Source organism: Phalacrocorax aristotelis, chromosome 2 (genome assembly GCF_949628215.1).
Source record: "Phalacrocorax aristotelis chromosome 2, bGulAri2.1, whole genome shotgun sequence".
NCBI lineage: Eukaryota > Metazoa > Chordata > Aves > Suliformes > Phalacrocoracidae > Phalacrocorax > Phalacrocorax aristotelis.
The window spans coordinates 142,030,806-142,043,405 of record NC_134277.1 but is presented as its reverse complement, the minus strand read 5'-3'; the positions used below and the strand labels follow the sequence as shown (position 1 = coordinate 142,043,405).

General features: G+C 39.0%; 1 protein-coding gene across 3 annotated transcripts in view; it reads left to right on the top strand.

The window, feature by feature from the left end:
* Positions 1 to 12,600, top strand: part of RAD54B (RAD54 homolog B) — a 67,797-nt gene that overhangs the window by 1,672 nt on the left and 53,525 nt on the right. For all 3 annotated transcript variants that reach the window (XR_012659266.1, XM_075085403.1, XM_075085404.1), the window contains exons 2-3: positions 1,342 to 1,495; positions 2,182 to 2,356. Coding sequence is in view for 2 of the 3 variants with exons in the window: in XM_075085403.1 (XP_074941504.1) it covers positions 1,358 to 1,495; positions 2,182 to 2,356 (313 nt within the window). In the remaining variant the exon portion in view is untranslated. The remainder of the gene's footprint in view (positions 1 to 1,341; positions 1,496 to 2,181; positions 2,357 to 12,600) is intronic.

The following is a 12,600-nucleotide window of genomic DNA, read 5'->3' as shown; positions in this document are numbered from 1 at the left end:
CCTGTATTGCACAGGGTTACTGAAGTTCATACGCTGACACTGTTGCTGAGTAGGCCTAACTTATGTGAACTGCTGTTAAGACAGTTAAGAAACCTCTTTCCCTGTATTTTTAATCACAGCCACCATGGAAGTGACAACAGTTCTGGCCAGTTTGCCATTAAGGTTTACGTCTACTAACAGCATCCTATATATGCTAATCATTCAGATATGAAGGAGATAGCAGTACTCATGTTAGTGTCTGCATGTTTGCAAAGTATTTTAATAGTACTCCATTACTACTTCTGTGCAAACCTTGGAAGGAAAGGTTGTCGTCCCCTAGTAAGCCACTGGAGTGCAGAGTAGCATCAAAGAAGTGCAGAGATGCACTGGCGGCTGCAACAGGATGCAAACATGCTTTCAAGACGTTAGGGAAGTTTGTGTCTGCAATCCCTATCATGGTTTATTTTTACCCAATAGCTGAGAGGATCAATTAGAATAAACAGTCCATGTATGAATGGAGAATTAAACCAAAGTATGTTCCATAAATTGCTGTACCGTGCTTGTCTCCATTGTTCCAGCTGCTGGGTTATTCTATGGGAATGCTTTTTTCTTGTTTTGTTTCTACTACTTTGAATTACTGAGATTATAGCTTGTTATTCTAGTATGCTCTGTCATATTAACATGGCTATATGTTTGGTTTTGTCCTGAGGTTGTTTAGGGGATTAATGGCCTTTTATATTTTGAGGAAAAACCTATAGAACATTCTTTCCACTGTTCAAGTGGATGTAACATGGAGTGATAATCTCCACTGTAATTCTGAGATAATTTTCTGCTGAATTCTATTTTTATTATAGTGAATCCGAATGACCAATACATTTGACTGTTTAATGCAAAATACTCCTCCTGGATATGAAACATATTCAGCATTCGTTGTTCATTGTGCACTAATAACGGGCTTTTCAGAATTGTTTTAAGTGTTTAGAATAGTTAGTCCTGCTTCAAATTGTCTTTCTTTTAATGACCTGGTAAAAGTTTGTTAAGCAGCCCTACGTTGCACATCTCCAGAGTGTTTCTTGCCATTGAGAACTGAAGTATTGGCTTTTCAAATGAAAAAGGACGTGTTCAACTGCAGAATTTGCTATAGTGGATCTTTCTTATTACTTAAACAATGCATTCCAAGGATACTACTTTTTTCTAAGTTGTATTATGCTCATGAATTAAGAGTTATTTGAAAATCTTTTATGCTATCTTTTGTTTTAAAATAGAGCTTATATTGTTATCTATGGATATATTTTTATATTTAAAGACTATTCTGACTACAGTTGTCTTTATCTGCTTCCTTCCTTCCTCTCCACCCTCCAGAGCAGTACAACCAAATATGAGGCGGTCTGCAGCTCCAAGTCAAGTGCTGGGAAATGTAGCCAAAAGGCCAAGGTTTATACCACCAGGAAAAAGTATCACAGCTTGTCTCAAGAATGAAACTAAGGAGATAGACCAAGAAATGAAATTAAAGGAGGTAAACTGAACAGTGCACTAAAAAGTGTATTTGTTTGTATACTATTGTTACTAAAAGATAGCACTCGAGCTCACCACAACAATCTCTGCTTAAATAATCGGTCTGTTAAGAATAGATTTTGATACCTTTGCTCATACTACATTTGATCTTGCTTCGCAGGTGGGTTTCTCTCTTGTGAAGTGGATACAGAAAAATGTTTTTCAGATAAACAGAAGTAATCAGTATTGAGCCCAAATACAATTCTCAGTGTAGCTGAGGTATGGATTGTGTCTTGGCACGGGCTTTGTTGGATTCAAATGTTTGGAATGCTTTGGCAAAAGCAGTTAAAAACACAGATACTTAGTAATTAAATGCCAGTACATCAAGTTGTGGTTCTGCTGTAAAGAACTTCCTCTGAAACCTTTAATATCAACCAAAAAAAGTGTCACAATTTTTGATTTTTAGCTACAAAATTCTATTGAATTCAATTCATAAACTACTTGTGCAAGTGGTGTTTAGTATAGTGTGCGTATGATTTTTATTGTGAACGCTGGGATGCATATATTTGTGTAGGGATGTATATATTTATGTAGATAGTTTGATAAGGAAGATTAGCATCTATTAAGATCCCTTGTTGTTACTCTTTTCTCAAATTCTCTTCAGCTGCACGAAGGAAATGCTGTTGTGAACTTGTTTTTCTTTTGCAGGTAGATGAGAAAGAGGGAAGTGCTTCATTGCTTTCTAAAATGTACAGCCAGAATCAAGATGCAAATTTTATACCATCTGTGGAGTTAAGTGGAAAAATGAAGACTACAAAAGCATGTTTCAGCATTAGTAAGTGTGGCAAGGTGGAAATAAAACCACTAAATATGCCCAAAGCAGGTAAGATGCTCTTTCTTATTTACTGCTGTGCGTCATAGAAGAATTTTAAAGCTTATGAGTGAAATGCTACTTACTAAACTTTCAGGAAATAATAATACAAGAGTCATGCAATGGTGGCATTATTTGGTGTTCTACTGGGTAGAGAGTGAAAGAAACTAACTTTAAATGGTTGTTTTTAAGTAGAAAAGGAAAAAAAAAGGTTGTAATTTTAGAAGCCAGTTGGTAGTGCTGCTATTCAGGTGTGTGTCTTCCAGAAGATTGCTATAGTCAACTCGCTCTAATCCACAGTAGTATCAAGATGAGGGTTGAGATACCCTAGAGGAAAAGTGTTGCAATTTGGAGACCTTGTTGCCCTCGTGCAGAGAATGCTAACCACTCTGAGCGGATTCACATTTTTCAGATTTCATGAGGGTTTTTTTCTTCAGTGCCTCCAGTGGGCACTCAAGGTTCAAGCGTGGGCTGCTAACTCTAGTGTAGCATCAGAGCAGAACTGGCTTTTTTTAATTCATGCATGTGCACTTACTCATTTGTGCACTTACTCATGTTACTCTGAAAAGCTAGGTAGTGAGCACTGCAAAGATACTGAAGTGTCTGAACTGTAGCAAATGCACTTTGATGGACCTGAATGACCCTGGGGTTGAGTGTCTTCGTTTACCACTCTTCATGTGCCCTGACCACAGATAGGGCACAGGGATGTTCTGCCTTGTGTGAATGCAGGTGTGTGACCTCAGGAGCCAAGTGCATCTTGAAAGCGGTGAACTTGAACTGGGTTACTAACACAGCTGGATGAAAATCACTCTTAGACCAGCTCAGGCATTTCAACATTTGCCTTACAGTTAATTCACTGTTGTTTCCTCATAATTAATTGCATTGATAATGATCTTTCTTTTTGGTTTTGGGTTCATTTAATTGATAATTATTTTTTTTTAAAAAACTCCAGACTCATTACACAGAGCACTTCATGACTCCTTATCACCTTGATTCCATAATGGCTGGAATTATAATTCAGAAGGCTTTAACAAAGTTGTATTTAATTTTGTTTCTGATAAGAGTTGCTAAATCTGGAAGCCTGATAGAAGCAAAGTTGCCATAGCTCTGTGGCCCAATGTCCAGCCAATAGTGAGACTGAGCATGTATTCTCAATAGGTGTGTACAGTGTATATATACATATACGTGTGGCTGGTGGTATAGAGAACACAGCACTCATGCAAGTGCAAGTAATGCCAGTGGACAATTCCTGTTGCCCCTCTAGCTGATGAGGGTGAAAGTCTGTTTGTGGAGAATGCATATACATATATCTATATATATGCACAGAATATGGATCCCCCCAGTAACTGATCTTACGCAGTCTGTTCAGTAGGTGGCTCCTTCATTTGTTGAACTCCCCAGCTGCTGGCACATGGGCATGTGGACCACAAAGGCCCACAGCTCCCAGTACGGTTGCTGGTATTCAAACCTGTGCTCCCACAGGCAAACACACTATTGATCCCTCCAGTAATTGGTCTTAAGACACTCGGTCTACTTAGTAGCTGGCTCCTGGATCCATTGGTCTCCCAGTTGCCTTGTGCACAGGAGAAGCATTCATATGAACGTGTCTCTCTGGTAGCTAGACGTAGCAGTAGCCAAGCCTGAGATTTCCCGGTCTCTCCAGTAACTCACATGAGCTTCCTGGTTGCTCCAGTAGCCAAATCTCAGACCCCCTGGTCTCTTCCAAGCCTCTTATCCTGTTTGCTAACTAGTGCAGCTCGGTGTTTGCCAGTGGTCACACACATATACCCGGGCAATATGCATGGGCTCTGACCTCCTGCTTGCTGGCACTTCAGGGACCTGGGCCCTGACCTGTGTGTGGTCCAGCTCCAGCTGCTGGCAGGTACAATTCATACACACTTATGCAGGCAGAATAGAGTCTCGACCCCAGGAAAATATATTTAGAAATGTAGTTTAATAAGATGGGACAGACTGTGGCAATAGGGTGCAGAGCATTCTGGATCAGCGTACTCACCAGTCACCTGTTTAAAGCTGGCCCCTTTTTTCCCTGTATTTTCCCATGCTTGTTCCTTCCTGAACTACCTTCATATGCCCCTTTTGCCTGTATATACAGCCATGCTGTATTTCCAGATGCTCCTCTAGCAGCTTATTAGTTCCAGGGCCCAGAAGGGAGCAATTCCTTTAACTCTGTAAGGTGCTCTGGAAAAGCCCTTCCCACTGACTCTTCTTGTTGGGTTTCGCCCCCCAAAAATGGGGGTTGCTCAGTCCCCTGTGATAGCCCTGAGAGGATGCTGCCATTATCATGTTATGTGATCCAGAGTATATGCACTCTGTTTGGCAGATCTAATGGGGAAAAATTCAGCCTCCTTGTATGTCTGAAGTCCCTCTGGTCTTATGGCTTTATCTGCTGCATGCTGTAATTTCCAGCTGTTCTGATGATGCTCATACTTGCAGAAAATTTTCCGTGTGTATGAGACAAGTTGTTTAAGTGGTCCTGCTTACCTATAGGTCCTATACCCTACAGGTACATCTGCAAAAATTTGTGTCTGCTGGTTCTGTCTAGCAGTGCACTTGCAAGATAGCTAGTGGATTTATTTCCAAAATAATCTGCCTGTGGCCTGGAGGGCAAAAAATATTGTGAAGTAGAAAAGATACTAAATGCTTTTTCAATGTAATGAATTCTGGGTGTAGCTGGTATGTGTTCGCTGTGATGACTTTAGAAGAATAACCAAAAAGTTGTGGAGTGAGACTGGGTGATCTATTTCTGTTCATGTTGTGCTGCTACCCTTCTGAGTCATTTTGTGCCAAAGCTTGTAGAATGGGGCTAACCGTGCAAGGCTTTGTAAAGCTACGATGAAATGTGGTATAAAATAAGGATGTCTAATGTCAGTGTTAATTATGGTCATCAGGTTCACTGGTGATGCAAGCACTGTCCTGTGAAAACAATCCTGCACTGAGGCTCCGTTAAATCTTAAGTAATTTCTTAATAACTTAGATTTTTCCAAGACAGCTTTTGCCCTTTACGTCACTTCTGTCTGCTATTCATTACAGCTAATGTAGCAATTACGTAGATTGTGTAAACCATAACCTCCTTTGTAGTGTGAAATGAAACTGTTTTGTAAAAGCTGTTTTTGGTATGAAGTTCAGAAGTAATGGAAACCAGTTGTGAAAGCCAGAGTCAGTTTGGGTTTTTTGTTGTTATTAATATTGTAATGGAATTATCTGACTGCCATTCTCTTTAGCCAAAGATGACTTCTCTGACTTCCCTGGCTTCTCTGTTAAAGGGGCATTAAAATAATTTAAAGATTGAAAAAGTCTGTGTGTATGCATTATTTTGGTTTATTGTCTCCGTATCATTTAATGCAGATAATTAAACTGTTTGTTAGCTTTATATCATGCTTAAAGCTGCTGTGTTTGGGTTTCCAGTGCAGCAGTGGAATGTGTAAATAAATACCCCAGTTTCCATTGAAATTCTTCTGAAACACCTGTGGGCCATTGGACAACTGCGCTGTTGATAGAGCTAATCTTTCTGAAACCCAGCCCTGAAAAGGCTGTGCATTCTTTCAAAAAAACTTATCTGACACATGGTGTCCATTTCCTGGAGCTGACAAATAAGATTTTGATTAGATAGCATCAATCTAAAAATTATAGCATATCTGGCTTAAAAAAATACTTACTTTTCTGGGCTTCTTTTCAAAATAAACCTTTTCCTAAAATTTCACTAATAAAATTAAAGTGTAAGGGAGCCTGAAATTCTATGAGATGAGTTATTTCTAAATATGTTTTAATAAGATTGTAGTAACTGTTGTTGAGTGAAACCTACCTATGTGTTCTAATTTTAAGACAGATTTGGTGATACCAGGATTTGAAGTGTAAGGTATTGAACATGTTGTTCAACAGGCAGCTTGCTAATCGTGATTATGAGTTGTGAATACTGGAAAATTAGGTATTTCCATAAATACTTATCTTTGTTGGAAAATAAACTTTATTACTGCTTTATGAATCAGTGTTTGCTTGTTTTTAAGAGGCAAAGAGCACAGCCATCTCTTTGGTATGTTTGTTTTGTATTCGGAATACAGTACTTCTTGACACTGACAATGGATGTGTGGAGGGGAGGTGATTTATTTGACATTGTCATTAATGCTTTTTTCTCACATGCCTCCAGAGAATTCTCTCAGATAAGTCTGCTGCACACTTTTTAAAAATGGAAGTTACTTTAACATTTCTAAAATATTTAACAGTAATTGAAAATGAAAATCATAAGTGTGCTTGGAAGGATATTATGGCAGCTCTTAAAAGTGGTTGGTTTCTGCTTGTTTTCATTACGTTCTGAGGACCTATAAGCAATAACTAAAAAATACAAATAAAATGCATTTGAAGAAATGATGGGCAGGCAAATCTCTGAACTATACTTAGCATCTCCTCGGTGTTGTTGGAAAGCGGGATTGGCCACAGCTGAGGTTTTTACCTACATTGCATTCTTCACCTTAACCTTTTAAATATCTATATTTTTATTTATATTAAAACCCATAGTTTAATTTCTGCTTATTATCTGAATTTACAGCTTGCTTTCTGTTGGTATTTTTAATCTAGGAGAATGTTGCTCTTTTTCTCCTTTGGGCTTACTATAACATCCGTGGAAATGAATAGCTCTTTCACCTACACACATAGACACAAGATTCTAGTTGGACTGAGATTTCATTGTTTGAACCTGGTGTAGATGAACAGAAAAGCAGGACATAGAGTCTCATTCTGTTACAGCTCACTTCTTGTTTGGTTTTTGGTTCAGGAGTGCTTTGTCTTTCATCCATCACTAACATCTATTAACGTGTCTTCCAAGAGGAACTGTGTCCAAGTCATACTCAAATACTAACTTTGAGCTAACAACGCACACGGATTGTAACTGTGTTTCATAACAGGGTTAATGTGTTCACCCTATGTCTCTCAACAGATGTATCTCAATGTTTTTCATGCCTAGGATATTAACCATGTTTATTATTTGCATATAGTTTTGAATAGATTTTCTCTGTCATCTCTGGGATGTTAATGTTTACTGAGTACATTGGTCTATAAGGTTTAGACTCTTTGCTCATTTAAGTCACTTTTATTTTCATAATAGGAATGTTTGTTGGCTCCTGCAGCTTTCTAGAATGTTGTTACAGGTTAGTCTGATACCTCCTGTCACTTGGTATGAATAAAAACCCTCTTAACCAATTAACTTGAATATTATAAGAGAAAATTCATTTTTCATTTAGTTACAACAGTAGCAATCAATTGCCTATCACTTTTAATCAGAGGATTTAAAAATGTTATTTTCATGGTTTGTCATATTACTTGATTTCAGTCTTACTACCTACTTTTGGTTTCTACATAATACAACTAAAAACATTCAGGCCTGACATCTCATAATGAACCATATTATTGCTAGAATTACTTGGATATCTGCAAAAGTAGAAGTATTAATTGTAATTTCTGTTATTGCATTTATTTCTGTTATTGCACTTCACAGATTGAGCTGGAAAAGATATTCCAGTCAGGAGTATTTTTACCGTCTGTCTATTTTAGTGGTGGAGCTGTGTGTAGAGCTGCAGTTCAGTAGGCCCCTCAAATGTTTTTTATAAACAGTTGGTTAAGCAGTTAAGTTTTTGGGTAAAAGATACTGCATAAACATCTGTAGCTCTTAATAAGAAGTACTTGGTTGTACAACACCTTAGTTGTACTAAGGTGGTACTGGATGCCCAAGTGCAAATAATCTATTACAGCTTTGTTTGCAAGTTAGATTTTCAAGTTTGTAAATTTTGTTATAATTTCTTATCAAAATAGTATCAAATTACTTTGCTAGCTCTTTATGACTTAAAATGATGCCCTGCTCCCTGCAGTGCTATAGACAGAATAGTCTGTAACAGTGGACAGACAAATGAATAGACAGTCTGTTTCTAAATTCAGAATAATTTCTTTACTGTTTACATGTTATCTGTACCTGTTTGATCAGTTAATCTCAGGAGATGGGGATTGGTTAAGAAAACTACATTGATGTAAATGTATCGGAGGAGAAATTGTCTGTATCTCTGATCTGATGCTGGTTGCAGAATTGTACATTTATACATCATCCACAATAGGTATACATGCGAATTGTCACCTATTGGCCCAGTACCCCCTGCACAGCAGTTGACATGTTGCAGGTAGGCTTCTCACTGACACTTCTGTGATTATTTAGTCCTAGATGGCTTGCGTTTTCTGGTCTGCAGCTCTGGGACTCTCTGGCATCTCCTCAACACAACACCTTTTGCTTGGTGCTCCTCCTTGGGATGTGCGATGATGTCTTCTACTTTGCTGCTGGTGTAAGACCTTCCCTAGCATCTCCCCACCTGATTATGCACACTCAGGTTTCCCCTTGGCTGTGGTCATGCATTGTTTTCAGTTATGCAGTGAGGTGTTATGACAGCAATGCAGGGAACAGCATTTTAGCAAAATAACTTTAGTACTGTCATCTTAAAGTGTTCAAAACTCTCAGGACTTAAAAAAGAAGAAAAAGAGAGGTTCTTTAGTCTGCCATAGCTTGCTCTCATGACTCTTTGGGGTTTTTTTTTGTTGCTGTTGGTTGTTTTTTTTTTTTTCTCATTTCCTCGTCCTATAGATTTGTCACCTTCTGTGCAGTAGTGCCCAGAACTATGTACTGAACACAACACTGTCCTCAAGGGCTTCCACTTCTGTGCTCAGAAGCACCAAATGCAGCAGCTATGACTTCCCTAATTTAGTTTTAAGGTCTGTCAGGGGAGAAACCATTACTGGATTGTAGCAATAGTCAGATAACTTGGAGTCAGTTGCCATAGACGGAAAGCAAGCAAAAGAATAGTGTATGTGTAGGTGATACATGAGCCTGATGAAGAAGTTCACATCCCTAACCGGTGTTAGTCATATTGAATTTGGGCTGCCCACCAGCTGAGCAGTTAGATACGCTGTGGTAGTAGAATTAGCAACCAAGAGTGAGACAGGAAGAAGGAACGTACATCAGCTTCACCACCAAAGGCAACATATCGTATAATGTTCAGCGACTGCAAAGGTGCTTTCCTGGACAGGATAGCCATCTGCAATGCAGTATAATACTGCCATAATAATGAAGGCTGTATGTATGATCATACCTTGCTGTCATGTGAATAACTAGCCTTTATATAATGACAGATGATATAACCAGGATATTCACACGTTTGAGAAAAGGGCAGTGAATTGACAGTGAAATATACTTCTCATTTGTTCTAGTTAAGTGTGCTCTGATATGTGTATTTGAACTAATGGAGATAAGGAGAAGGGAAGGAAACCAGAAATCAGAAGGTTATTACATGGTCAGAAAATAAATAAAAACAGAGTTATATCTTTCATCTAACATGAAAGATATCCAACATTTTCCAAAAAGTTGGAGGGATTAAAGTGAAAGTTTTGCAGTAGTGACTTGTCTATTGAATGGAACTGTCGTTGCTTCTTTAAAATGAAAAAAATATGAATTGTTAGGTTCTTTACTTCTGAGTAGTGGTATATCCGCTATTGAAGAGAGCTGTGCAGCACGGAAAGATGATAATCTTTTATGCATTCTTCTTTAACCTGTTACGTTATTGAAAATTAAAATTTGTAAACAAGAAAAAAAAAGACGTAGTCTTTCTTGTGCAGAGGCAGAGACCTAACGTTGAAACTGCGGATATAAAGAAAACTCTCCTTTCCAAGGGGGCAGCAGGGGATGTATTGGGAAATGAACTTACTATCCCAATATATTTATTATAATTTAGCTCCCAGGATGTGCAAACACGTGGCATATAGTCTGCAATATATAGAAAATGAAATTATCTAATACTGTAACTTTAAAAATCAGAAACTCAGGAAATAATCTGTACAGAGACTATTTTCAGGGATTCAGGTTTAGCCGTAACAATTCTTTCAGTTTCCTCATCTGTTCTGCGGGAAGTTGTACACATTGTTTCTCTTCTTTTCTTATTGATTATCAGAATTTATTATCCAGGTGTGTGTGTCTAAGGACTGAAGACTGGCAAAAGAGAGATATATGGCTATTCTGAATTTCTTGGCTGTTTGTCTTTTCGACTTTCCCACCTTATGGAAGGTCTGGATGTGAGGGATGGTTTTTTACTTCCCCAACCCTCCTTTCTCCAACAGATACAAAGGTGGATTTAAGGGAAGATGGAGAGAATGTATCTATCAGGTGGTGGGCCAAGAAATGCCTTATTGAAGGGAACTAGGGTTTTTTGAGCTATCATGAGTATTATTACAGACTTGGCCTGGATCCCTTCAAGGAGAGTCGCCAAATCTTTCCGTAGCTATGCTCATTGTTTGGATCCCCTTTGTTGCCACGCCAGCGTAACTAGAGTGCGGTCCCAGCTTTTGGCTTTGGACTTAAGTCTTCCCCTTAAACAGAAGCTTTGTCACAATATGACTTTCCTAAACTCAGCAAGATAGTGGTAAGATGGTTATCTCACTGTCCTCAAAATATCTGCTGAGCAAAGTTAGAAGAATGGAGAAAGCTGCTCCTATGTCAAATGCAGGGAATAGCGAATGGGGAAGTATTTTGAGGTTAATATTTAAAAGCGTAATCTCAAAATTTTTCACCACTCTACGAAAAGATGGGAGAATTGCAGAAACTTGGCTTCTCTTATACCGTTTCTTTTTATAGAGGCTCTCTTGCTAATGGGGATTTAAGAATTAAGCAAAATGTCCTGAGAAAATAATATTTTTAACTCTTTCTGTATTTCTCTGTATTTCTTTGTATTAAAGTTGCCTGGCGGAGAAGGACCTAGGGGTGTTGCTTGACAGCTGGCTGAACATGAGCCAGCAGTGTGCCCAGGTGCCCAAGTAGGCCAACAGCATCCTGGCTTGTATCAGGAATAGTGTGGCCAGCAGGAGCAGGGAAGTGATCGTGCCCCTGTACTGGGCACTGGTGAGGCCACAGCTTGAATATTGTGTTCAGTTTTGGGCCCCTCAGTACAAGAAGGACATTGAGTTGCTGGAGTGTGTCCAGAGAAGGGCAACAAATCTGGTGAAGGGTCTGGAGAGCAAGTCTTATGAGGAGAGGTTGAGGGAACTGGGGTTGTTTAGTCTGTAGAAGAGGAGGCTGAGGGGAGACCTTATGGCTCTCTACAACTACCTGAAAGGAGGTTGTAGTGAGGTGGGTGTTGGTCTCTTCTTACTGGACACTAGAGATAGAACAAGAGGAAACGGCTTCAAGCTGCATCAGGGGAGGTTTAGACTGGATATTAGGAGAAAGTTCTTCACTGAAAGAGTGGTCAGGCATTGGAACAGGTGGTAGAGTCACCACTCCTGGAGGTATTTAAAAGATGTGTAGATGTGGCTCTTCAGGGCATGGTTTAGGAGGCGTGGTGGTGTTGGGTTGACGGTTGGACTTGATGATCCTAGAGGTGTTTTCCAACCTTAATGATTCTATGATTCTCAGCGGCTTCTGATAAGTCATCAAAAAGCTTATTGGGAGAGAGGATCAGAGAAGATACAAGCATGTATTACTAACTGGACACGGTTCTGAATTTGTAAAGAATGGTGCTCTTTGCTTTTCTTTTTTAAGGACATGACTTACCAAGTGAAGAGCTAATTCATGGTGCTGTATGGCCACTTAGTATTATAATTTAGACTCTTGTAGCCTTAAGCCAAACTTAGTTTGAAGGATGGTTACAGATCTGAATGTGTAGGCCCTGGAATGTCAGACTGAGATGAAGATAAATTCTTTAAAATTTGGCATGGGGTGCATTTTAATTGTCTAATTTGAATATTTCCAATTTCATTGGGCTAAATATTGAGAGAATGCCTTACATCAGCAGAGGGGACAGAAGTGTAGTTAGCTTTTATGCTTGGAATTTTAGCTTATATGCGCTATGGAGTAGACCATGTGTAATTCAGGCTAGTGTCGATGAGTGGTGTAAAGGTAATAATTATATCATTAACTTCTGTGTTTTCTGTGCTTGTTGTAAGATACATGACCCTTGTTCTTGCAGCAGTTGCAAGAACTGTTAGATGTTAGAAGTTAGTACATGCCAGATGGTAATTGCAGAAATAGATGCAGAAAAAAGAGGTGAAGCTTCCCCTTGTTCTCCCTGCCCCCGGTGCAGGACAGAGGCTTGGAAATGTTTAGAAACAATTGTACAGGAGAGAGGAAAGGAGTGGTCTGAGAGCTTCAGGTACAGCAGGGCTAAGAACAAGAAAGTGCAAAACTGATGGTGAAAGTGTTGACAAAGGTGAGAAAA